This window comes from Leucoraja erinacea, chromosome 39 (assembly GCF_028641065.1).
Source record: "Leucoraja erinacea ecotype New England chromosome 39, Leri_hhj_1, whole genome shotgun sequence".
NCBI classification, from domain to species: Eukaryota; Metazoa; Chordata; class Chondrichthyes; order Rajiformes; family Rajidae; genus Leucoraja; species Leucoraja erinaceus.
Window position 1 is genome coordinate 4,160,759 of NC_073415.1, and position 27,401 is coordinate 4,188,159.

The following is a 27,401-nucleotide window of genomic DNA, read 5'->3' on the forward strand; positions in this document are numbered from 1 at the left end:
GCCGTGACCTGTGCGCATTTTCCCTGAGACCTTTGGTTTCCTCCTACGCTCCAGAGACGTATAGGGTTGCAGGTTAATTGGCTTGATATAAATGTAAATTGACCCTGGGGTGTGTAGAATAGTGCCCGGGGATCGCTGGTTGGCACAGACTTGGTGCGCCGATGGGCCTGTTTCCGTGCTGTATCTCTAAACTAAACTCTATGACCAGTGTAGATCAACCGTTGATTGCACTGAGTGGCAGGCTAGGATGGAAGGGCTGAGAGGCCTCTCGTGCACTCACCCAGGGTTCATTTCCAACCAGGTGTCCAGCTGTCCGGCCTTGGGGGCCTCGGCTCCGGACAGGATGCGGCCGCTCTCCAGGTGGATCACCTTCACCGGCAGGTCACTCATCTGGCTCGTCTCGTCCAGCAGCTGAAGGAGAAGCAGAGATCCCAGTGACTGGAGCTTTTTCCATCGTACCGGTCTCCAGCAAACCTTCCAACCACCCCCCCCACCCCCCCAGTTCTACATTGAAACATTTAAGATTGTTAAGGGTTTGGACACGCTAGAGGCAGGAAACATGTTCCCGATGTTGGGCAAGTCCAGAACCAGGGGCCACTGTTTAAGAATAAGGGGTAAGCCATTTAGAACGGAGACGAGGAAACACTTTTTCCTCACAGAGAGTGGTGAGTCTGTGGAATTCTCTGCCTCAGAGGGCGGTGGAGGCTTTCAAGAGAGAGCTAGATAGGGCTCTTAAAAATAGCGGATATGGGGAGAAGGCAGGAACGGGGTACTGATTGGGGATGATCAGCCATGATCACATTGAATGGCGGTGCTGGCTTGAAGGGCTGAAAGGCCTACTCCTGCACCTATTGTCTATTGTCTACATTGCCCTCACAGGTGCTATCCCAATGCTGGAGCATTTCACAGCTTGGAAACACAGGCCCTTCGGCCAATGCCAACCACCGATAACCCGCAAAGTGTTGGCCTGTCGCGGCCTACAGGGGGAGCCGTTGAGCAAGTTCCCCGGCAGACCGTGGCCTGCATCAGGCAGCGAGTCAAGCCGGACCCTGCTCATCCACCGAAGGCCAGGGACTGGGAAGGTGGAGCCGGCAATGATGACGGACGCAACGGGCGAGGCCCATAGGAGAGGAGAGGGACTGGCCTACAGCACCCTCGAGGTCGGCTGCGGGAGCTCCCACCCTCTGGGAAACAAAGGTGGACGGGCGAGGAGTGGAGAGGGACGTGGGTTCGCTGGTCGATGGCTGGAAGCCCTGCAACAGCCTGGGGCTCGCCTGGAACGGGAACCGCTCAGAACAACTAGACGCCTGGACTGCACTTGGCGGCGCCTCTTGCATGCGTGATCAGTGGACTATATCTGTACACTTGCTAATCGGGGATGTGCTTGGGTCGGGCAATACTCCACTCCACTGCTTGTCAGAGCAGAATTTCACTGTGCGTTTGTGCAAGTGACAATAAAAGCAGCATTGAACCATTCTTCCCTATTCACTGGGGTTGCCAACTGTCCCTTATTAGCCGGGACGTCCCGTATATTTGGCTAAATTGGTTTGCCCCATACGTGACCATCCTTGTCCCGTATTTGACTGCTACTACTCGGGTCGAGGGGGCTGTCGGGTCGAGTCCGACCCCGCCTCACCCGTCCCGGCGTAGTGCAGCCCATGGAGTGCAGCAGCAGCGCCTCGCCCGTGGCCCTGTCGGTCGGCAGCCCAGCCAGTTGTCCGACCTTTGGACCTTGGCTTACCGCCGACACCACCACCACCCCTCCTTCTCATGGCCGATCATCGGTTCGCGTGTTAGACGGGGCGCCGGACTTTGCATGCTGCGTCGCGCGGCCCGGGGCAAAACTCCTCAGCTGACCCGCCGGCTGGGCTTTGTGTGCAGTCCAGCGCCCGGGGCCAACTCATCATTCACCCAGCCACGGCCGAGTTGGTCAACGAATTGCCGTCAGGAATTTGTCCCGTATTTTGACCTTGTCCCTTATTTGGGAGTGAGAATGTTGGTAACCCTCACTCACCTCACCGTCAGGGCCGACCACTGAGCCCAGGCCGTCCACGTTTTCCTGCTTCTGTTGAGACAAGGGAAGAGTTTAGACGGAGCAGCAGTGAGGACATGAGCCACGGTAACAACAGTGTGGGTGGCAGCAGGCACACGGGCCCACAGATGGCATAGACACCATGGTGACCCTGGAGAGGGTCTGCAGGGTCAAGCCTCTTCTCTACAAGGTTCACTTTATCTCAGTGAAGAGCAGAAGACCACTCGCTCTCCCATCTGTCCATCTGTCACCTCAGATTCTGGTGAACTTCTACCGCTGCGCCATTGAGAGCATCCTTACCAACTGTATCACAGTATGGTATGGCAACTACTCTGCCTCGGACCGGAAAGCACTGCAGAGGGCGGTGAAAACTGCCCAACGCATCACCGGTTCCTCACTCCCCTCCATTGAGTCTGTCCAGAGCAGACGATGTCTGCAAAGGGCGCTCAGCATCGTCAAGGACTGCTCTCACCCCAACCACAGACTGTTTACCCTCCTCCCATCTGGGAGGCACTACAGGTCTCTCCGTTCCCGGACCAACAGGTTCAGGAACAGCTTCTTCCCTGTGGCTGTTACCCTTCTTAACTCTGCACCTTGGTGATTGCCAGTCACCCACCCCCCTCGGACACTCCTTCCCCCAGTGACTGATCTCCCCCCCGGAAATTGCACTATGGCCACTGTATATACATATATATATATTACTGTTCCATTATTCTGGGTGAGATGCTAACTGCATTTCGTTGTCTCTGAACTGTACACTGCACAATGACAATAACGTTTTGAATCTGAATCTGATCTCCTGACTCTGAGTGAACAGGACATGGCTGTAGGAGTGGAGGAAGAGGACAAGGCTGTACATTAAATTATGAGAGGCATAGATAGGATAGACAGTCACAGCCTTTTGCCCAGGGTGGAAGTTTACTCGTTTGATTTGGTTTAATTTGGTTTCGTTGAGTTTATTATCATGTGTACCGAGGTACAGGGAAAAGCTTTTGTGTCGTGCTAACCAGCCAGCGGAAAGACAATACATGATTGCAATCAAACTGTCCACCGTACAGATACATGATAAAGGCAATAACGTAACTAACATTCAGTGCAAAATAAAGTCCAAGTAAAGGTAGTCCGAGGGTCTCCAATGAGGTTGATATTTGCTGAGGAAGGGAGGCAAAGGGAGAAGGGGGGGGTGAAAGAGGAATGTCAGTAGAGGTTATATAAAATTAGACTTCAATGTTCATACCGCCAGGTTTTAAGCTGCCCAAGAGAAATACGAGATGCTGTTCCTCCAATTTGTGTGTGTGGCCTCACTCTGACAATGGAGGAGGCCGAGGACAGAGATATCAGTGTGGGAATTGGAAGGAGAGTTAAAATGGCCAGTGGGAGATCGCGTGGGCCTAGTAACGAGATGTGAAGTGATTTGGGACGAGGGCATCACGGTGGCGCTGCGGTAGAGTTGCTGCCTTACAGCGCCAGATAACCGGGTTCCATCCTGACTACCAGTTCTGTCTGTACGGAGTTTGGACGTTCTCCCTGTGACCGTGTGGCTTTTCCCCCGGGTGCTCCGGTTTACTCCCACACTACAAAGATGTACAGGTTTGTAGACTAATTGGCTTGGTGTAATTGTAACGTTGTTAGTATGTGGGATAGTGATCATGTGCGGGGATCGCTGGTCGGCGTAGACGCGGTGCGCCGGAGAGCCTATTTCCGCGCAGTATCTCTAAACCTCAATGGCTGGTACAGAGTGCTGGTGGGTCAGTTATGGTGGGAGTAAACGGATAAACGCTTCGGGTCGGGACCCTTCATTAGACTCCATCAGGCTTGGACTAGTAGTTGTGAAAGAGGCAACTAATCCAAGTCTTTCCTCCAGGTAAGACGCTGTGAGGTGCCGTGTCCCTCCGACGGGCTCCCGCTGGAGTAACTGCTTCACCAACCTTCCTCTTCTTTTTCTTTTTCTTCTCCTTGGCGGCCTGGGCTGCCTTGTGCTGCCGCACCAGCTCCGTCAGGTTGGCCACGTACTCGTCCGTCTGTTGCAGCAGGTAGGCCAGGCGCCGATCCTTCTTCTGGTCGATCAGCTTGCGGTAGCCTTCCTCATCCTCTGCCTGGAGGGGGGCGGGGGGGGGGAAAGAAGGGTAGATAGAGGGAGAGGAAGGCAGGAAGTGAGAGAGAGAGAAGGGGAGGTGGGGGGGAAGGCGAGAGGGGGCGGGGAAGAGGGGGAGAGGGGGAGAGGGGAGGCAGGGGGGGGGGGCAGGGAGAGGGAGGGAGAGGGGGAGGGGGAGAGGAGGGGAGCGGGGAGAGATGGATGGGGGGAGGGAGAGAGAGGGGGAGAGAGGGCGGGAGAGAGGGGGGAGGGAGAGAGGGGGACGGGAGAGAGGGGGATGGGAGAGAGGGGGGGGGGGGGGAGAGAGGGCGGGGAGAGAGAGGGGGGGGAGAGAGGGGGCCGGGAGAGAGGGGGCCAGGAGAGAGGGTGTGAGGATGTGTGGGGGTGCGCGGGGAGAAAGGCAGCGGGAAAAGGGGAGAGTGGGGGAGAAGGAGCGGGGGAGAGGCAGAGAGGGAGCAAGAGAGAGACGGGAGAGATAGAGAGGGGATGGAGAAGGGAAATAAGGGAGAAAGAGAGAGTGAGAGACAGGGGGTGGTTTCAACATTTCATACGCCACCAGTGTAACCACAGGACAATATTGCTGTCCCAATGAATCGCCCTGTGCCTTGTTTCTCCTTCGACCCCTGCATGAAGCAGGTTGGTGTGCAGGATGGGACTCAGCGCTGATACAACCCATGGGTGAAGATGGTATGCGTGTACCGTCCCCCGGGTGTGTGTCTCTGTGTGGGTGCCCAGTGGGCCGGTGGGGATGGGAGGGGGCGGCTGCTACTCACCATCAGCCTGCGCATCCTCTCCTTCTCGATGCGCTCGTTCTCCTTCTTCTGCTCGCGCTCGGTATTGGCGTGGTAGGTGGCCACGGCCTTGGTCAGCTTCTGCATCTTGCCTGTGATGGAGCGGTGATACTCTTTGAAGTCCTTGGCATGCTGCAGGATGCTGTTGAGGTATTCCTGGAGCAAGAACAAGTGGCGGCATCAGTCGGGGGCCGCTCACAAAGATCAACGTACAGGCACTAATTGTGGATGATCAGCCATGATCACAGTGAATGGCGGTGCTGGCTCGAAAGGCCAAATGGCCCACTCCCGCACCTATTGTCCAACAGATTGTAGTTTCAGAAGGAGCCGGCCCCTGATCACTTTCTGAAGACTGGGAGAATGCGATGGGCAAGGAGTGAGACCAAAGGAGAGGGGAAGGGGCCGGGCCCTGGAGGTCAGCTGCGGGGGGATATCCCCCCCCCCCCCCCCCTCGGGGAACAAAGGTGGGTGGGGAAGGCACCTGGTGTCCAAGGAAGGCGATGGCTGGAGGTCCAGCAACAGCTTGGAACAGGAGAATTAGAGCGTGGACTTTGGAAATGCCGCCAAAACATGACACCTCTTGCATGCGGACTATTTCTGTACATTTGCTAGATGGGGGGGGGGTGGCAATACTCTACTGAGCTGTTTGCATGAAAAATAATTTCACCATGTTGGCACTTTACACATGTGATGGACCCCACGGTCGTGGGCGGCAGATGCCTCCCAGAGGGCGGCAGAAAAGCTGGATCCTCGTGGCCGGACTCTGGGTCGGTGCCAGGGAAGCGTCAAGAGTGGACCCGGTTGCAGTTGTTCAGGGGATCAGGCGGGCGGGCGATGAGGGGCGCTGGCGGGTTGAGGACGGGATGGAGGGGTCGAGATCGAGGATGTTGTCGGTGGTTGAGGACGGGCCACGCGTGTGCTGGACGTTGGAGCAAAGGAGGAACGCTGAGAATGAAAGGGGGACCACAAATAGATGGTTTGTGTAAAATGGGGTACTTTGCAACCATGTCGCCGCCCTTTATGTAGCAACTCTTTGCATACCCTTGGGTATGAAAAACAAACTCAAACAGTGAATTGTCACATTCATTCATTAATTCATACCACTGAACGATTGAATTGTGTCACAGTAGGTGAGGGACAAGCTCTCCATAGAGAGGCTGCCCGTGTCGACAATGGTCTCGATTCTCTGCTCCGACGTTCATATTCACCTGGTGCTTCTGCCGGCGTTTCCGCTCCTGCTCGATCTTCTGCTGCTTCTCCAGTTTCTCTGTGATCCGCGCCTCGCGCAGCGACTGCCGCTTGCTGCGCTTGTAGGCTTTGGCGTTGAGCGCCGTCTCCAGCGCGGTGTCCCTCCGCATGCACACCACCACCTCCTGGCGCAGCTGGCAAAAATACAAACGCACGGGAGGCTCGTCACAGCCAACGGGAACAACGCGCGCCGCCATACACCCACGAGTGATGCCCGCAACCCCTCAAAGCCATCCCATCCCCATGCTTTTAAGAGGGAACTGCAGATGCTGGAGAATCGAAGGTTACACAGAAAAGCTGGAGAAACTCAGCGGGTGCAGCAGCATCTATGGAGCGAAGGAAATAGGCAACGTTTCGGGCCGAAACCCTTCTTCAGTCTGAAGAAGGGTTTCGGCCCGAAACGTTGCCTATTTCCTTCGCTCCATAGATGCTGCTGCACCCGCTGAGTTTCTCCAGCTTTTCTGTGTAACCATCCCCATGCTTGCCATGCTCACTGAAGGATGAAGGCCACAACCCAATCATGCAGCACAGAAACAGGCCCTTCGGCCCAACTCGTCCATGCCGACTAAACATGCCCCATCCATGCGAGTCCCATTTACCCACGTTTTGGATCATATACGGCACAGTGGCACAGCGGCAGACTTGCTACCTTATAGTGCCAGAGACCCTGGTTCAATTCCGACTACAGGTGCCATCTGTACGGAGTTTGTACGTTCTCCTTGTGACATGCATGGGTTTTCTCCTAGATCTTCAATTTCCTCCCACACTCCAAAGAAGTGAAGTGTAAGTTCAATGGCTTGGTGTAATTGGTAAATTGTCCCTAGCATGTAAATTGTCCCTAATTTGCGGGGATAGCCGGCCAGTATGGACTTAGTGGGCTGAAGGGTCTGTTTCCACGCAGTATCTCTAAAATAAATATCCCCACTAAACCTTTGCCATCCATGTACCTAAATGTCTTTTACATGTTATTCAACCTGCCTTAACCACTTCATGAGGATGTTTGTTTGACTCGAAAACATCCTATTTAACCAGTGCTGGAGTAACTCAGCAGGTCAGGCAGCATCTCTGGAGAACATGGATAGGCCATGTTTCAGGTCAGGACCCGGCAGACGCTTGTGCTGAAACGTCACCTATCCATATTCTCCAGAGAGGCGGCCTGACCTGCTGAGTTACTCCAGTACTTTGTAACTATTGTTCACGTTTGCAACATCTGCAGTTCCTTGTTTCCTATCATTTTGAACCAACTGATTAAGCTGCACTGCCAAATCGTACCTGTGGGTGGTGCAGCTGAGCGCTAGAGCAACTAGAAACACAGTGCTGACACCATCTGTACTATTTAGGTACTGCAGCTTCCTGCAACCTGAGCTTTGATTGAACCAAAATGCTATTAGCTCCTTAAAAAGTACCACAAAAGTTACCATATTATCTAAGGAAGATTATGTACTTATAACCATAATGTCAAAGTCCTTGAAATTACCCTCTCACAGTGTTGCTTGAAAGATACAGCGTGGAAACAGGCCCTTCGGCCCACTAAATCCACGCCGACCATCGATCACCCGTTCATACTAGTTCGATGTTATCCCTCTTTTTTATCCACTCCCTGCACACGAGGGGCAATTTGCCTACAAATCCGCACGTCTTTGGGGTGTGGGAGGAAACCGGAGCATCCAGAGGAAACCCATGTGGTGTTAGGGAGAGTGTGCAAACTCCACATAGACTGCACCCGAGGTCAGGATCGAACCTGGCATTTTACACTTGTCCTGCAGATTAGATCTAGTATTTCAGAGCGAAATTTGTAAGCACTTCTGCAAATGGCAATTAACCTGGGTGGATTCATTTAAAGTCTGAATCGGATGGGCTTTGGTCAACCATAGTTTAGACTTTATATAGAAAGCGTGGAAATAACCCTTTCGGCCCTGGTGGGCCGAAGGGCCTGTTTCCGCACTGTATCTCTAAACTAAAGGGCCTGTTCCACACGCGACTTTTTCGGTGACTGTCAGCACCTGTCATAGTTTGCCGAAAAATGTCAACACATGTTGAAAATTCAGGGGCGACCAGAACGACACTACGATACTTTAGGTGACTAGGAGACTACTCACGACCATACAGGCGACACCCTGGTGACATGTCGCGGGGTGAAGCCTGTATGGTCGAGAGTAGTCGCCCAAAGAGTCGTACCTTGTTCTGGTCGCCGCTGGATTTTTAACATGCTGAAAATTTTCGGCGACCTGCAACGACCTATGACGGGTGCTGGCAGTCGCCGAAAAAGTCGCGTAAGTGGGAAAGGCCCATTAAGGTGCATTTGTTAATCTTGTTACTTGTAGACAGCCGGGGCCACAGCTACAGGACAATACCAGACGTGAAGGCACAACTTCCCTGGTCCAATACAAACCTGCCTCTGGAAGTTAAGGAGCCGCAGGGCTTTGAGCTCGATGGTGGCTTTGGTGCGGAGATCTCCTGCCAGTGAACCGGGGAGGTTTTCCAACTCCTGGATCCGATGGGAGATCCGTGCTTGCAGCCTGGCAATTGACACAATTCAACATTAGCAGTGGCGGTTTCCGTGGAGTAGCGGTTATCACGTTCGCTTCACGGGTGAAATGGTCCCAGTTGGATCCTGTGCAGGGGCATCATTTCAGGGCGGCGTGGTGGCGCAGTGGCACCAAAGGGCCAGAGACCCAGGATGGATGAAGTGGAGGAGGAGAGGGGTGGGGTGGGGATGATGATGATGAGGGGGTCGGGGGTGAGGAGGTTGGGGTTGGGGAGGGGGGGTGAGAGAGGTTGGGGGAGGTCGGGGGGGGAGGTGTGTGAGGGGGAGGAGAGGGGATGGGGGGAAGAGGGGTTAGGGGAGGAGGGAAGGGGGAAGGTGGGTTGGGGAGGGTGGGGAAAGATGGGGGTTGGCGTGAGGAGGATGTGGTTGGGGGAGGGTGGCGAAGGAGGGGGTTGGGGGAGGTGTGTGTGGGGGGATGGGGAGGAGAGCGGATGGGGAATGAGGGGGTTGGGGGAGGAGGGGGAAGGGGGTTGGGTGGGGAAAGGGGTTGTGGGAGATGTGTGAGGTGGGGTTGAGGGAGGGGGTTGGGTGGGGAAAGAGGGCACTGGGGTAGGTGTGTGAAGGGGGGGGGGGGGGGGGGGGAAGAGGAGAGGGGAGGGGTATGGTGCACGACTCCTCACCGGTATTCGCGCTCCTGCAGCAGTTCGACGGGGGTCGAGGCCTCGAGGCTTCTGTATGGGAGTGATGCGGTTCTGCTTCTGGTGGTGATGCACCATGGGGGGGGGCTGGGCGGGTTGCCCCGGCGACTGCGTCTGGGGAGGCATCACCGGAGAGGCGCGGGGGGGCACGGCAGGCGCGGCGGGCGAAGGGCGGCCCGTGGCCTGTGGGGGTGCCAACTTCTGCGGGGCTGTGGTGGGGGTCGTGGCGTTGGCCATGGGAGCTGCAAGACAGAGATGGTGGGAGAGAGTGAGGATAAAGTCCAGGTTCGTGGCGGCTGTACCCACTCCCCCTCCCCCCCCCCTTCTCCCCCCTCCCTCCCTCCCCCCCCCCCCCCAGTCAGTCAGCACCAATCACTATCACCCATTCCTTCTCACCAGAGATGCTGTCTGTCCCGCTGAGTTACTCCAGCATTTTGTGTCTATCTTCGGTTTAAACCAGCACCTGCAGTTCCTTCCTACCCATCCTCCTCCTCCACATCCCCCTCATCATACCCCACCTCCCCTATCCCATCATTATTTCTGGACTTTATAGAGATCCATCATAGAAACAGGCCCTTCGGCCCACCATGTCCACGCCGACCAGCGATCACCCCGTACACTAACACTATCCTACACACTAGGGGTAATTTACTATTAATTGAAGCCTAATTCACCTACAAACCTGTACGTCTTTGGAGTGTGGGAGAAATCTGGAGAAAACCCACGTGGGAGAACATAAAAACTCCGTGCAGACAATACCCTACAACGTTTCCACTCTTGTTGCTGCATTTGAACGTATCTCCCCCCACCCCCCCACATTATGTGTAGTTTAATTTAGTTTAGAGATACAGGGCTGAAACAGACCCTTTGGTCTACCGTGTATGCGTTGATCAACAATCCCCGTACACTAACACTATCCTACACACACTAGGGACAATTTATAATTTTACCAAAGCCAATTAACCTACAAACCTGTATGTCTTTGGAGTGTGGGAGGAAACCAGAGCACCCGGGAAAAACCCCACAAGATCATGGTGAGAACATACAAACTCTGTACAGACAGCACCCGTAGTCAGGATCGAGCCCAGGTTTCTGGTGCTGTAAGGCAGTAACTCTACCGCTGCGCCACCGTGCCGCCCTAACACCTGAAACGTCACCGATCCATGTTCTCCAACGATGCTGCCGGATCCGCTGAGTTACTCCAGCACTTTGTGTCGTTGAAATCAAACTCACTACACTTTCTACACCTCTCTCCTCATCAGAAGGACAGCATCGCGGCACAGTTAAAGGATCCACTGCTTCCCAGCTCTGGAGACCTGGGTTCGATCCCAACCTCAGGGGATGATAGTGTGGAGTCTGGACGAGGGTTTCCTCCCACTTCTCAAACCCACGCCTGGCTAATGGACCTTTGTAAACTGTCCCCAGTGTGTCGGTGAGAATAAAAAATGGGATTAGTGTCAATGGGTGGCTGGTGGTTGGTATGGTCTTGATGGGCTGAAGGGCCTGTTCCTGTGTTGTTCGACTCTGTGACTGTTTAAAAAACTCCTCGCAACTTTGAGCCACAAGGTAGAAGGATGAGGGGGGGACCTCATTGAAACCTACTGAATAGTGAAAGGCCTGGATAAAGTAGATGTGGAGTGGATGTTTCCACTGGTGGGAGAGTCTAGGACCAGAGGTCATAGCCTCAGAATTAAAGGACGTACCTTTAAGGAGATGGGTGGAATTTCTCTGGCCAGAAGGTGGTGAATCTGTGGATTATTTGTTGCCTCAGAAGGCTGTGGGGGCCAGGAGGCAGAGATTGATAGATATTTGATTAGTACGGGTGTCTGGAAATATGGGGGAGAAAGCAGGAGAATGGAGTTGAGAGGGAAAGATAGATCAGCCATGATTCAATGATGGGTCGAATGGCCTGTTTCTGCTCCTATCACTTATCAAGCAGAGTACGAGCTTTGTGAACGGTCCCATCACTTTGACTCTCTGTGAGATACCCCGGCAATGGTCCCAAGAAGCCACAGAAGGCAGTGGAGGCCAATTCTCTGGATGTTTTCAAGAGAGGGTTAAACTTTGCTCTTCGGGCTAGAATGAAGGAATATGGGGGAAAAGCTGGAATGTGGATATCAGCCATGATCATATTGAATGGCGGTGCAAGCTCGAAGGGCTGAATGGCCTACTCCTGCACCTATGTTTCTATGTATCTCAGGGCCTTACCTTCCGGCCAGGGTTTGCACGGGCCACTGGGTGGCTGGCACTGCATTCCCTGGTTGACCCCAGCAGATCCAGGGGGCATCATGTTGGATCCTGCCATGCCTGTGACACAGAGGCGACGGGGGGAAGGGGGGAAAGAAAGGAGAAAGTCAAAATCAAAGCAGGTGCAGAGATGCGGATGAAATAAAGATAAACAGAGCAGGAGGAAGTGGGGGATCCAAGATTTGGCAAGTGCTGGAACAGGTCAATTGCTTCTGCCAAACGGTTCTTTCTTTACCAGTAGGGTTTAGGTTTATCATTTCCCGGGGAATCGAGAACCAGAGGACATAGGTTTAAAGTGATGGGGGGGCGGAAAGTTAAATGGGAACCTGTAGGATAACCTTTTTTTAAAACCAGAGGTTGGAACAAGTGCCAGAGGTGGTAGTTGGAAGCAGGGTCCATCAAATTGTTTTTAAGTAGCATTTGGATAGGTACATGGATAGGATAGATTTAGAGAAGATATGGGCCTACAGCAGGCAGGTGGGACTTGTGTAGATGGAGCAGGTTGGTCAGCATGGGCAAGTTGGGCCAAACGGCCTGTTTCCAAGCTGTATGAATATGATTCCAAGACGTGTACCTGAGATTCAGTGAAAAGCTTTGCTTTGAATGCTCTCCATTGAAATCAGATAATATTTTATGTAAGTATAACCAAACCAAATCCAAGTACAACAGATAGAGCAAAGAGAAAGATACAGAGTGCAGAATATAGATTTCAGCAATATAGCGTAACATTCCCAGAGACAAAGTTCACCGAAGATAGACACAAAATGTTGAAGTAACTCAGAGGGTCAGGCAGCAGCTATGGAGAAAAGGAATGGGTGATGTTGGGTTGAGATCCCTCTTAATTCCTATTCGATAAATGAGTTCTCTCTTTAAACTTTAACGATACAGCGTGGAAACACCCTCGTCCCACAGAGTCCTCGCCGACAATTCATTTTGTACATCAGCACCATCCTACACACTGGGGACAATTTACAATCTTACCAAAACCAATCAACCTGTGAGCCTTTGGAGAGTGGGAGGAAACCGGAGCACCCGGAGATAACCTAAGCGGTCACAGGGAGATCGTACAACACCGGACAGGCAGCACACTTAGTTAGGATCAAACTTGGGTCTCTGGCGATGTAAGGCAGCAACTCTACCGCTGCACCACGAATCACACTATAGAGGGTGGTGGGGATATGGAAGAAGTTCAGAGGAAATAGTTGCGGCAGGTTCAATAACAACATTTTAAAGATATTTGGACAGCTATGTGGATAAGAAAGGTTCAGAGGGAGGTGCCAGAGAAGCTAGTTGAGCCAGGTTAATAGGGATATGGGCTAAACGCAGGAAAATGGGGCTAGCTTAGATGGGACCTCTTGTTTGGTATGGACAAGTTGAGCCAAATGGCCTGATTCTATGCTATACAACTGTGACCAAGGCCATGTATCCGAATGCACTTTCAACTATCTTCCCAATTAGTCCCACTACCCTGCTAGTTCCAGCCTGCCAACTTTTTCCTCCTATTTCTCCAATCCCTTTATGAAAGTTATGATTGGATTTGCTTCCACTGGCCCTTTCGACACTGCATGCCAGTTCTAAATAATAAACTGTGTAAAATAAATTCTCCTGTACTCCCTATGGTTCTTTAGACAATTATCCTCAACCTGTGTCCTCCAGCTACTGCCAATTTAAACAGTTTCTCTTCCCTTATCACATCAAAACCCATCATTATTTTGTTCTGCAGCACATCTATCTATTGGTCTGGCAGCATTTTCAGCCAAGCTAATTTAATAAGCTAAGTTCAGAGATACAGCACGGAAACAGGCCCTTCGGCCCACTGAGTCTGCACCGACCAGCGATCCTCACACACTTGTTTTTGTTTCTTGTTTTAGCATCTAGTTCCAGGCATACAGATTATTCACGTCACCCCATTCTCATCTCTGATGCAAGGCAGACATTCTCTCCAGTTTAGTTTATAGATACAGTGCGGAAACAGGCCCTTTGGCCCATCAAGTCCGTCCCGACCAGTGATCCACTCACGCTAATGCTATCCTACACACACTAGGGACAATTTACAATGATACCAAAGCCAATTCACCTACAAACCTGCACGTCTTTGGAGTGTGGGAGGAAACCGGAGCACCCGGGGAAAACCCACGCGGTCACAGGGAGAACGTACAAATTCGGTACAGACAGCACTCGTAGTCAGGATGGAACCCGGGTATCTGGCACTGTGGGGCAGCGCCTCTACAGCTGCGCAACCGGGCCACCTGATGATAAAGGATTTTGCAACTTGTGTTATAAATGTATTGCATGCAGTGCCAAATATTGTGGATCGTTAAATACTTGAGCTCGGATGATGAGCGGGTGAGTTGGTGGGACCAGTGCACATTTCTCATCAGTCACAGGCTAGAGGTTCCTTACGTCTCACTAAAGCTCGGCCAGCAGACTAATGCTAGCAGTCACAGAGTCATACAGCACGGAAGCAGGCCTTTCTGCCCAACTCATCCATGCCGGCCAAGATGCTCCATCTACACTAGTCCCATTTGCCTGTGTCCCTCTAAATCTCTTCTTTCCTATTCATGTGTCTGCTCAAATGCCTTTTAAATGCTGTTATAGTGCCTGCCTCAACTATCTCCTCTGGCATCTCGTTCCATCTGCCCGCCACCCTGTGTGTGAGAAAGTTGCCTCTCAGGTTCCTTTTAAATCTTTTCCTTGTTACCTTAAATTTATATACTCTGGTGTTTGATTCCCCTATCCTGGTTATCCTGAGTCTGTAGACTCTCTATTCTCGTTACGATTGTGTACACCTCGGTAAGATCACCCCTCAGCCTCCAGCTTTCAAAGTCTTGACCTGCTCAACCTCTCCATACAGCTCAGGCCCTTCAGATCAGGCAACATCCTCATAGATCTACCCTGCACCAGGAGTGTGGAAGACACTGTTATTATCAGGCTTCTAAACGGTCCTTCCATAAGTCATGGTACTGCTTACAATAGACAATAGACAATAGGTGCAGGAGTAGGCCATTCGGCCCTTCGAGCCAGCATTGCCATTCAATGTGATCACGGCTGATCATCCCCAATCAGAACCCGTTCCTGTCTCCTCCCCATATTCCCTAACTCCGCTATTTTTAAGAGCCCTATCTAGCTCTCTCTTGAAAGCATCCAGACAACCTGCCTCCAATGCCCTCTTAGGCAGAGAATTCCACAGACTCACCACTCTCTGTGAGAAAAAGTGATTCCTCATCTCCATTCTAAATTGCTTACTCCTTATTCTTAAACTGTGGCCCCTTGGTTCTGGACTCCCCCAACATCGGGAACATCTTACCTGCCGCTAGTGTGTCCAATCCCTTAACAATCTTATGTTTCAATGAAGTACCCTCTCATCCTTCTAAACTCCAGAGTGTACAAGCCCAGCTGCTCCATTCTACTACCCATACCCATATCTCATTTCCATACTTCACCTCTACCCCATTGCGGACATTGGACCTTGTCAATGGACCTGTGGCGCTACAATGCAGGGTGATCCAAACTGAACACCGAGGCTCCAAATATTGCAGTCCACACAAATTAAAAGCGCGAGCCGTCGTGAGTTGAAAGGGGTCGTTACCGAGTGGCCTGTTGTAGTTCCCTGGTGCGGGGACAGATGCTGTTCCAGTGACGGGGATGGAGGGGGGAGGTAGAGACTGCATCTGCTGCTGCATCCCAGGTGGGGGTCTCTTCCCTTGCACTGCCAGCTGGAGGTGGTCCGGGATGGGCTGCCCTCTCGCCAGCATCTTGTACGCCATGATCTGTGCCCGCAACTGGTGAAGCTGGCCCTGGTTGAATGGCGAGGGTCCACGGTTCTGCTGCCCCACGCTCTGGATCTCCCCTCCATCCATGGGGAGACCCCCTGGTCCGGTGGGCATGGGTGGTCCTGACGGCGGACCATTGGCGGGCACGGGGCTGGGGGCATGCTCCGGACCCCCCAGAGGAGAGGGGTAACCTGAAAGTGAAGGATAGTGGCAGGTTACATCTGTGCAACATGTTCTTTATACTTGCAGTAGCTCACATACACATCAGCAACACAAAATGGTCAAGGAAGTATCACCAAACCTGACCTCAATCAGCAGCACGTAATATTAGAAGAAAGGCTATCAATTCTTTAGAGGTACAGCGGGGAAACAGGCCCTTCAGCCCATGCCGACTAGCAATCACCCCGTGCACTAACACTATCCTACACACACTAGTAACAAGTTACAAATGTAACCAAAGCCAATTAACCTACAAACCTGTACGTCTTTGTGGAGTGTGGAGCATCCAGAGAAAACCCAAGCAGTCAGAGGAAGAATATATAAACTCCTTGCAGACAGCACCAGTAGTGAGGATGGAACCCGGGTCTCTGGCACTGTCAGGCAGCAGCTCTACCGCTGTGCTACAGTGCCGCCCAGTCAGAGAGGTAAAGGAGAGGAAGTTGGGACAAGGCACTGCATAGTGGCTGAATTCTAGGGATAAAGATCCAGGCAGATAAAGCTATGTAGAGACAAGGCTCTGCAGATGCTGGAAACTAGAGTAAAACACAAGGTGCCGGAGTAACTCAGTAGCATCTGTGGAAGGCATGGACAGGTGACATTTTAGACTTAAGAATGGTCCCAATCTGAAACTTAGCCTGTCCATTCCTCCCACAGATGCTGCCTGATCCACTGAGTTGCTTCAGAGGACCAATGTGTTCTGGTGCCACAGGGAATTGAAATTGGGAATATGGACGAGGATTATAGGCCGATCAGTGGGTGGAAGTTGCCCCCTGCAGTCAGGGCTCTGGAATTCCTTAGCCTGGCTGGAGCTAGCAGATCCGTTTGCATGGCTGACTTCTGCAGCCGACTTTGTACACAAAGCCCCCAAGGCCTTGACCTCGGTTGATCCGGCTAAACGGAGAATCCAGCAAGGCTCTGCAGCCAAGGGAGACCAAAAATTGGTGGTGGACATGTATACCTAAACACAATCAAGTCAAAGACAAGCACAAGAGGCAGAGCAAAGGGAAGATTGAGAAGTGGAAGATCAAAAGATGAGAGAACATTATAGGTATCACCGGTGGAATTATGTGTTGTGTTAAATATGAGACAAAGGGGCGGTGTTGTGTTGTAAGTGTCGCACCTTGCGAATGCTGGTCCATGGGGCTGGGTGGTGGTCCCATCCCGCTGTTTGCTCCTGGCCTCATGCCCATGGTCTTCATCTGACTGAAGCGCGCATCCTCGGGCATCACCTTCTCGTGCATCGACTCCATCGCCTGCGGAGAAACAAGACGTTGGGAGGCAGTGAACCCTTCCAGCAGCAGAGAGCTGCAGCACACAGCCCCGGCCCACCCACCTATATCACAGCCTGCTGGTACTGTGTGGAGCTGGACATCCCCCAGCAAACAGAGGCAACGACAACGAGGAAGGGTTTGTGTGTGTGTGTGTGTGTGTGTGTGTGTGTGTGTGTGTGTGTGTGTATATATGTATGTGCATACATATGTATGTGTGTGTATGTGTGTGTGTGTATATGTATGTGTGTATGCATATGTATGTGTGTGCAGGTGTGTATGTATGTGTGTGTACATGTATGTGCGTGTGTATATGTGTGTGTGTATGAATGCGTGTGTGTGTATGTATGTGCATGTATATATGTGCGTGTGTATGTATGTGCGTGTGTATGAATATTCGTGTGTATGAATGTGCGTGTGTATGAATCTGTGTGTGTATGTGCATGTATATATGTGTGTGTATGTGCCTCTGTGTGTGTGTGTCAATGTCAGTGTCTGCACATGTGTCTGTCTGTGTGTGTGTGTCTCTGTCTGTGTGTGTGCGCGTGTGTGTGTACATGTGCGTGTGTGTCTCCATGTGTCTGTGTGTCTCCTTGCCAATTAACCTACAAACCTGTACGTCTTTGGGGACGCTTTTGGAGGAGACCGGAGCACCCGGAGGAAACCCACACGGTCATGGGGAGAATGTACAAATTCCATACAGACAGCAACCATAGTCAGGTCGAATCCGCTGTTAGGCAGCAATTCTACCGCTGCGTCACCATGTCATGCTCACAGTGCCCATGAGAGGTGTAGTAGTTCTGGTTTATATACTGAATGTTATGCGTGATCAAGGTGATACACAGTAAAGTATGATGGCTAAGGTGCTTTTCTAAGAGGTCTCATAGATTAGGGCATTATACAAACACTATGTATAGGGAAGAGTATGGTAGAACATGATATACAGGAATATAGTGCAGAGTGATGTGGGCATAACATTGAGGGTTATGTTGATCATAAGTAGCATGCCCGAGAATAAAAATTCAGACAGGATGCAGGCAGGAAAATGTGGATCTTTACATGCTTTACATTCAGTTTATTGCACTGTAATGCCATGTAGCAGAGGTTACTGATGCCAAATTAAACTGCCAGACTATATGCAGAATGTTGCTTACAATTTCCAAATATATTGAATCTTGCAGGTATGAAGGAAGTATTTGTCCCATCGTGCTTGTACCAGTGTGTTTAATGTGCAAACAGTCATGTTCTCGTTCCCTAAGCCCTGAACTATTTAAAGAATCTATGTAACTTCCTTTTCAAGATTCTCCTCAGCTCTGCTTCTTGCAAACTTTCCAAACCAGACCAGTTGGGATTTAAAAATGATGGGAAAGTCATTTTCCCCTCTCTCGTGTGTGTTAACCATTAGTAAGGCCAATGTGGCCTCACCAATGTCTTGTATAACTGTAACGTGACCTCCCAACTTCTCTACTCAGTGATAGACACAAAATGCTGGAGTAACTCAGTGGGACAGGCATCTCTGGAAAGAAGGAATGGGGGGCGTTTCGAGTCGAGACCCTTCTTCACACTGATCTGTCACTCTGAAGAAGGGTCTCGACCTGAAACGTTGCCTACTTCCTTCGCTCCGTAGATGTTGCCTGTCCTGCTGAGTTTCTCCAGCATTTTTGTCTACTTTATATACACACATACACACGTATGTGTATGTATATATATATATATATATATATATATATACTCTATATGTGTATGTATGTCTATGCACACACATGCATAAATGTATATTATACACATATATGTTATGCATACATATATGTCTATACATGTCTATACACCCACACGCACACATATATACTTTCTTTTTCCGTTTATTATATTGTTTATAGTTTACATATTCGGGTTTGCCCGCCCAGAATGGAAGGAGTCGGTCGGAGGGCTGGTGAGCAGACCGGCCAGGCCGACCCTGCAACCGGCCTTCATCCCTGTACTGACAACGACTGGGACTTGAAAATGGCGCCAAACCGGCAACTCTGTATACTGTTTCAGCGTAATACTGCTACACAATTGTACTATATCTGAGATGCTTATCCTAAGATGTATCTTAGTGCTGTATAGGAAGGAACTAGTTTAAACCAAAGATGGACACAAAAAGCTGATGTAACTCAGCTGGACAGGCAGCATCTATAGAGAGACGTTTGGGTTAAGACCCTTCTTCAGACCAGTCTGCAGTCTGAAGAAGGGACTCGACCCGAAACGTCACCCATTCCTTCTCTCCATAGATGCTGCCTGTCCCACTGAGTTACTCCAGCCTTTTGTGTCTATCTTGTATCCAAATGCTTATGTATAGTGATATTTGTACTGAACTGTGTACGAGAATGAATTTCACTGTACCTCGGTACAAGTGACAATAAAGCTCCATACCATACCTTATGAAGCTGATGGATGCTCTCCGCAGGGTATCCCCCGGGTCCCTGAGGTGTCATGGAGTGAGCAGAGGATGGAGGCCCAGGGCTGGGGCCCATCATACTGTGTGCCGACCCGGGTGAGGGGCCGGGGCTGGGGCCCAGCATGGAGCCCGGCGAGGGGCCTGGTCCCGGGGAGGGCCCTGGGCGAGGTGTGCCTCCCATCGGAGGGTCCGGAGTGGACATCTTCCAGCAGCACCCTCTGACAAATCACTGCCTGCCGACAGAAAGAAAGACAGGGTTTAACCACAGAATGTAGAGACAAGGAATTGCAAGTGCTGGGGTAAAAAACAAAGACACACAATGCTGGAGTAACTCAGCGGGTCAGGCAGCATCCTGGGAGAACATGGATCGGTAATGTTTCATGTTGAGACCCTTCTTCAGATGGAATTGGTTGAGAATCACTTAATGTGTGGTTGGTATGGAGTCAGTGGGCCGAGGAGCCTGGTTCCATGCTGTTAATGAATCTAATCCCAATAATTGACTGATTTTATGACATATCCCAATAATTGATTATTTTTTAAATGATCTACACCATTGCGCCTACCTTAAAGCAGTCTGTTACATACCAAGGCCCATACACCATAGATACTCCAGTTATGTACATTACTACAGTACAATAAACTAAACAAACTAACTCATTTCTTTTCTCAGGTTCCCCTCATTTGTATTCAGCTGCTTTCAGTTAACATATTCCAGCCGCTTGCCTCCGAGAACCAGAGGACAGGTTTAAAGTGAAACATTTAATAGGGATCTGAGGGGTAAACTTTTCACACAATGGGTGTATGGAAGGAGGTGGTTGAGGCAGGGACTATTGCAATGTTTAAGAAACAATTAAACAGGTACATGGATAGGACAGGTTTAGAGGGATAGGGGCCAAACGTAGGCAGGTGGGACTAGTGTTGATGGGGCATGTTGGTTGCCATGGGCAAGCTGAGCCGAAGGGCCTATTTCCATGCTATGATTAATTACCTGGCAAGTTAAGGTTATTATTGTCACCACTTTATGCTGGTTACCAATGCAGATGAAAATTACAAGGTTAAGAAAATTGAACAATGAGAGTAATTCACTCCCTTACTCGGCAATGAGCACACTCGGTAAGCTGTGCTAAAACATGCTGTGCCTCACTAAAACGCATATATGTACAGCAAAATAATTGACAAGTAACATCTGCGGAATTAAAGTAAGTGCCAGGCGACGTCCATACACAAAGAGAGTTTGACACCCGCCCATGATGCTCACTAGCCCCGTCATCACCATGTTCCCATACCACCAGCATTCACGAGGGCACAAACACCACAGAAACCACCCACTAGCACCACAGATCAGCAGTGTCACAGCGGCCAGAGCCCTGCCTCACAGCGCTAGAGACCCAGGTTCAATCCTGACCTCGGGTGCTGTCTGTGTGTGTGGAGTTTACACGTTCTCTGGGTGCGAACTTGACCTCTGGGTGCTCCGGTTTCCTCCCACGTCCCAAAGACGTGTGGGGTTTGTAGGTTAATTGGCCCTCTGTAAATTTGCCCCTTGTGTGTGGGGAGTGGATGAGAAAGTGGGATAACATAGAACTAGTGTGAACGGGTGATCAATGATCAGTGTGGACTCTAAACGGATTCCGACCCAAAACATCACCTATCCATGTTCTCCAGAGATACTGCCTGACCCGCTGAATTACTCCAGCATTTTGCCTATCTGTGAGCCTTTCAATCAATCAAAGAGAGCACATCAGATGCTGGATATCTAGGGATGAGTGCCCCATATTTTTTACACACTAAAGTATTTTTAGCATCTACAAGACACAAGTTATAAGTGTGATGGAATAGTCCACACTTGCTTGGATGCGTAAGGCTTCAAAAACAATCAGGCTGCTCTAACACCTTGCGGAATTGCTTGCATGGCACTCCACCCACCACAATAAGCCTCTGTTCCCTGCAACCATCGTGTATGTAGCTGCCATATGCACAACCTATACAATGTACTGCAGATAGACACAAAAAGCTGGAGTCTCAGCAGGACAGCCAGCATCTCTGGAGAGAAGGAATGGATGAGGTTTTGGGTTGAGACCCTTTTTCAGGCGAGTTTAAACCTGCATCTGCAGTTCCTTGCTGCACAATGTACTGCAGATATTTGCCTGGTCAACTCCAGTGTCAAAACAGGCCCTTTGGCCCAGCTTGCCCATGCTCATCTACACTAGTCCCACCTGCCTGCGTTTGGCCACATCATTCGAAAACCTTTCTTATCCATGTACCTGTCCAAACGTCTTTTAAACGTTATGATAGTTTCTACCTCAACTACCTCCTCGGGCAGCTTGTTCCATAAACTCGTCATCGTTTGTGTGGTTAAAGTTGCCCCTCAGGTTCTAGTTCTATCCAACCCAGTAGGAATAATTTGCAGAAACCACTTAACCTACAAACCTGTATGTCTTTGGAGTGTGAGAGGAAACTGGAGCACCTGGAGAAAACTCACATGGCCATAGAGAGAACGTGCAAACTCCACACAGATAGCACCCATGGTCTGGATGGAACCCGGGTCTCTGGCGCTGTAAGGCAGCAACTCTACCGCTGTGCCACCGTGCCATCCCCTGGTGTCTGAACGTAAAAGACTAACTTGGCCATTGTCATACTGCAGATTGTGAGATCTCGCTGTGTGAAATGTTTGGCTGTTGCGTTTCCTACATTCAAACACTGCCCACACACATTGCTTCTGGACTTCCCATGAAGTGCGAAATGTACACACAAATTCAAACCCTTCTTCCACCCACTGGATCAGTCGACTGTTTGAGAAATCACACAGAGAACATTATCTGCAGTTGGCTGCTCTGCAGAGACCCATGTGATTCATGGCTCTTCAGCTGTGCAGGAAGGAACATAGGAACAAAGCATTAGTGAGACGAACACGAATAGGTTGTGCAGAGTGCTCAGCCTTTCTCAGCTAGTTCTTGGCTGAAGATAGACACTCAGCCGGTCACACAGCATCTCTGGAGAGAAGGAATGGGTGACGTTTTGGGTCGAGACCCTTCTTCAGTCTGAGAGTCTAGGGAGAGGGAAATATGGACAGGTAAGGTGTGAAAAGGACAGATCAAAGCAGATAATGATGAAGGAAATGTACAATGGTTTTGGGTTAAACGTGGTACATTTCCTTGATCATTGTTCTTCTTTGATCTGTCCTTTTCACACCTTACAGCTCTGTGTACCCTTCCACATCTGCCAGGGATAAACGGGACGAAAAAGGTTGGGAACCCCTGTTTTAGATATACAGCGTGGAAACAGGCCCTTTGGCCCACCTAGTCCGCCCTGACCAATGATCACCCCCGTACACCAGCACTATTCTACACACTAGGGACAAATTACAATTTACAGAAGCCAATTAACCTACAAACCTTTACGTTTTTGGAGTGTGGGCGGAAACCAGAGCACCCGGAGAAAACTCATGCGGTCACAGAGAGAACGTGCAAACTCCATGCAGCCAACTTCCATAGTCAGCATCGAAGCTGGGACTCTTGCGCTGTAAGACAGCAACTCTACCGCTGTGTCGAACACAATGCCGCCTAAATTACTCAGCACAGAACATTACTGTGGAAATATTAAATGTAATTCCACGAGGTTTTATTTTCGCCACTGATTCCACCAAGTAATGCAATAATTGGGGAGGAGAATTGTTCATGGGATGAGGATACGTGATAGGTTCTCAGTTGGAAATGATTTATCGTGCTGGAATTCGATGTAAGGGGAGAGAATGGGAAGTGGATTGGAATTTGGTGATTAGATTAGGTACGCACTGAGGTGCAGCCAACTGCACACAGCGAGGCTTGGATTGGAACTGACAAGTAGGCTACCCGGCACATACACTTCAGGCACAATCTGTGTCTCGTTGAGTTATTGTCTATGGGGGGGACAGGCCGCAGAATCGCAGGAAAACCCACTCCCTCGCTATTTCTCTGTCTCTTTCTCTGTCTCTCTATTTTCCACTCTGTCTCTCGCCGTCTCTGTCTCTAGCTATCTGTCTCTATTTCTCCCTCTCTCTCTCTTTGTTTTCCATCTATTTCTTTCTTTATTTCTATCTCTATTTTTCACTCTCTCCCTGTTTCTTTCTCTATTCTCTCTATTTATCTCTCTTTCATTTCTCACTCGCTCTCATACAACCGGCCCCAAAATCTAACTCAAATTATCTAATGCAGCACAGTGGCGCAGCGGTAGAGTTTCTGCCTCACGGCACCAGAGACCAGCTCCAAACCTGACCACGGGGCTGTCTGTATGGAGTTTGTACGTTCTCCCTGGATCACGTGGGTTTTCTCCTAGTGCTCCAGTTTCCTCCCACAATCCAAAGATGTACAGCTTTGTAGGTTAAATGGTTTCAGTAAAAAAAGTTGGAAATTGTCCCTAGTGTGCTAGGATCATAGAAACATAGAAATTAGGTGCAGGAGTAGGCCATTCGGCCCTTCGAGCCTGCACCGCCATTCAATATGATCATGGCTGATCATCCAACTCAGTATCCCGTAACTCCCTCTTAAATATAGCCAATGAACTGGCCTCAACTACCCTCTGTGGCAGAGAGTTCCAGAGATTCACCACTCTCTGTGTGAAAAAAGTTCTTCTCATCTCGGTTTTAAAGGATTTCCCCCTTATCCTTAAGGTTACCCCGAGTCCTGGACTGATAAGATCTAGTTTAGTTAACAGCCTGTCCAACCCCTTAAGAGCGGAAACAGTTTCTATAAGATCCCCTCTCGGCCCACCTAAAGTCTGCGCGACCATCCAGATCTCTGTACAACAACACAATCCTACACACACTTGGGGCAATTTATAATTTTACCAAAGCCAATTCCAATTAACATACAAACGTGTACGTCTTTGGAGTGTGGGAGGAAACCAGAGCACCCGGGACAATTAATTGGTTATATTCGAGGGCCTGATAAGACTAGTTTAGTTAACATTGGAGATAGAGCGGAAACAGGCCCATCGGGAGAACGTACAAACTCTGTACAGACAGCACCTGTAGTCATGATCGAACATGTGTATCTGGCGCAGTGAGGCTGCAACTCTGCCACTGCGCCACCGTGCTGCACCAGATTATTGAGAAATCCAAGAGAGAAGATTGGAGGGGCTTTGACGAAGATTTTTGTATCTTCTTTAGCTGTTGGCAAGTTCCCAGAGGACTGGGCAGTAGCCAATGTTGTTCCAATGTTTGAGAAAAGAAATCGGGATAATCCAGGAAATTATAGACCAGTGAGTCACACATCATTGGTAGGGAAGCTATTGGAGAGGATCCTTTGGGAAAGCATTGATTCTCATTGGAAGAGAATGGGTTAATTGGGAGCAGTGAGCATAGTTTTGTCGTTGGCAGTTCATGTCTTACAAACTAGATTGAGTTTTTTTGTGGTGATGAAGGTGATCGATGAGGGAAGGGCAGTGGATAATGGCAGTCCATATGGATTTCAGCAAGGGATTTCACGTTCCCTCCTTGTAGGCTGATCCAGAAATTTAAGATACGCGGCATTCACACGGTCTTGATAGTTTGGATTCAGAAGGAGCTTACCCATAGAAGACAGAGAGTAATGCTGGAAGGATGTTATTCTGGCTGGAGATCTCTGACCAGTGTTGTTGTACTGAGATCATTGCTGGGACTTCTTTGTTAATAGACACAGCATGAAAACAGGCCATTTGGCCCACAGAGTTCATGCCGGCCATCGATAACCAGTTCACACTAGTTCAATGTTATCCCGTTTCCACATCCACTCCCATACACTAGGGGCAATTTACAGAGAACAATTAACTTACAAACCCGCACGTCTTTGGGATGTGGGAGTAAACCGGAGCACCCAGAGTGAACCCACGCAGTGACAAGGTGGCAGTGAGGTTGGGGCATGGAATATAAGAGTGGGGAAGTCATTTTGCAGCTTCATAAAACTTTAGTTGGGCCAAATTTGGAGTATTGTGTGCAGTTCTTGTCACCCCATTACAGGAAGGAAGGATGTAGAGGCTTTGGAAAGGGTGCAGATGAAGTTTACCAGACTGCTGCCTGGAATAGAGGCTATTAAGGATATGGAGCAGTTTGCTTGCGTGCTATCCAGTCAAATTATACGCTTCATGAGTACAATCAAGTAATAGACAAGTACAACTTGCAAATGGAAAAATACCAGATTGTAGAATATAGTGTTTTGGGTTAGTTACAGAGAAAGTGCAGATAGAAAAATGCAACAAGAGGTAGGTTGGGAGATCGGGTCTGCACCCTAGTTTATGAGAGGACTGTTCAGTAAACAACTATACTTATTTGCAAGCTTTTTTGTATCTTCTACCCGATGGGAGAAGGGAGAAGAGGAAACGCTGGGTGTGAGTGGTCCTTGTTTATGTTGGGTCCTTTCCCCCGAGGCAGCGTGGTGTAGGTGGAATCGATGGTGGAGGAGGCCGGTTTGTGTGATGGGACTAAACCAGAAATCCCTTCTCATCTTTCCTGTGTATAGCTGACCCTGATTTTCCCATTGTGACCCATGATTCCCAACACCACAACCCGGTGGAACATCCACTCTGTCAGACGAGATATTTCCACCTTTCAATAAGACACTCTCCACAGTTTGCCATTTGCCACGGGCTGACCAAACGTCCAAGTTACCAGAACAAAGAGAGTCCTTCCACAGAAGATAAACACAAAATGCTGGAGTAACTCCTCAGACTTCATGAAATTCAAGACGTGAAAAGCCACGAAAATTCTAGACGTGAAAAGCCACGGAAATTCTAGACGTGAAAAGCCACGGAAATTCTAGACGTGAAAATCCACGATTCAAGACGTGGCTTTTCACGTCTTGAATTGTTGCGGCTTTTCACGTCTAGAAGGGTCTCGACCTGAAACGTCTCTAATTCCTTCTATCAAGAGATGTTGCCTGATCCGCTGAGTTACTCCAGCACTTTGTGTCTATCTTTGGTGTAAACCGGCATCTGCTGTTCCTTCCTGCACAGCCCCCTCCCACAAGACCGTTCTCCCCCATATCTCCTCAGCGCACCCACCACTTTCCCACCCCACCCCATCCCCCCACCCCAGTGTGAAACAAAGGAAGATATCCCGTTCAATTAACACATGTTACAGCTGAAAAGCTCCCTCCTCCAGCATGCCCTTCTTCTCTCAGGACGTTTTCGCTGTATCCCCGGCTGCAGAATACTAATTTCAAAAAGGGCACAGTGTCACAGCAACAGCAGCAGATCGATTCGAAAGATAATTAAGCCCTTTCTTCCCCTGGTGTAAAAAAAACAGGGCTCTCTCTGCTGCTGTGAGAAACATAGCTGGCGGGGAGTTAGTTAACCAGTTTTCTCTCCCTTATTTTAAAAAAAGCTAATTGTTTCACCAATCCAATCACGCAGCAGGCATCTCCAGCTGCCACGGGAAGTGTGGGTTGTGTGTAGTTGAGCTGGTGAGAATGACCGATCTCTGCACTTTCCCAACGGGCGCTAAAAATAACCAGATTATTTCACTGGCTCTGCTTTGCAAGAAGCTGCCGCCAGGCAAGAGAATAAACGGGACCGAGAGGAGAGTTGTGCCCGTCGAACACAAATTGGAGGTTGTTCGGATGGAAGTTTTAATTAAATGAAGCCTGAATTCCACATCAGGAGGGCTGTTTGTCTTCCTCCAGCTACTTTCTATTTTTACCTTTGCTTGCCGAGAGTGGTATAGTAGGTGTATGGTAGGTTACAGGAAGAGGGCGGCACAGTGGGTAGAGCTGTTCGATCCTGACCTCGGGTGCTGTCTGTGTGGAATTTGTACGTTCTCCCCGCGACCTGCGTGGGTTTTCTCCAAGATCTTCGGTTTCCTCCCGCATTCACTTATACCAGTGAAGAAACCATTAGCATTAAAAATCCGAGCTGACAGCCGAATGGAGGACCTGTAGGATGACCCGTGTTTTAGTTAAGAGATTAAACTAGGTAAAGCAAAAAATAAATCTGCGGACACCAATCACAAGAGTAGAAACATAGTAAAATAGGTGCAGGAGTAGGCCATTCGGCCCTTCGAGCCAGCACCGCCATTCAATATGATCATGGCTGATCATCTAAAATCAATACCCCGTTCCTGCTTTCTCCTCATATTTCCCTGATTCCGTTAGCCC

The 27,401-nt window shown here is 50.0% G+C and overlaps 1 protein-coding gene across 1 annotated transcript in view; it reads right to left on the reverse strand.

The window, feature by feature from the left end:
* The window catches only part of LOC129714322 (transcription activator BRG1-like), a 77,949-nt gene extending 50,770 nt beyond the window's left edge, over positions 1-27,179 (reverse strand). The window contains 13 exon segments of the mRNA XM_055663860.1: positions 281-411; positions 2,015-2,065; positions 3,961-4,128; positions 4,901-5,074; positions 6,127-6,300; positions 8,559-8,685; positions 9,335-9,366; positions 9,368-9,594; positions 11,561-11,659; positions 15,189-15,563; positions 16,712-16,844; positions 19,280-19,532; positions 26,948-27,179. Coding sequence (XP_055519835.1) covers positions 281-411; positions 2,015-2,065; positions 3,961-4,128; positions 4,901-5,074; positions 6,127-6,300; positions 8,559-8,685; positions 9,335-9,366; positions 9,368-9,594; positions 11,561-11,659; positions 15,189-15,563; positions 16,712-16,844; positions 19,280-19,501 — 1,913 coding nt within the window. The 5' untranslated portion in view covers positions 19,502-19,532; positions 26,948-27,179.
* Positions 27,180-27,401: the final 222 nt, after the last annotated feature.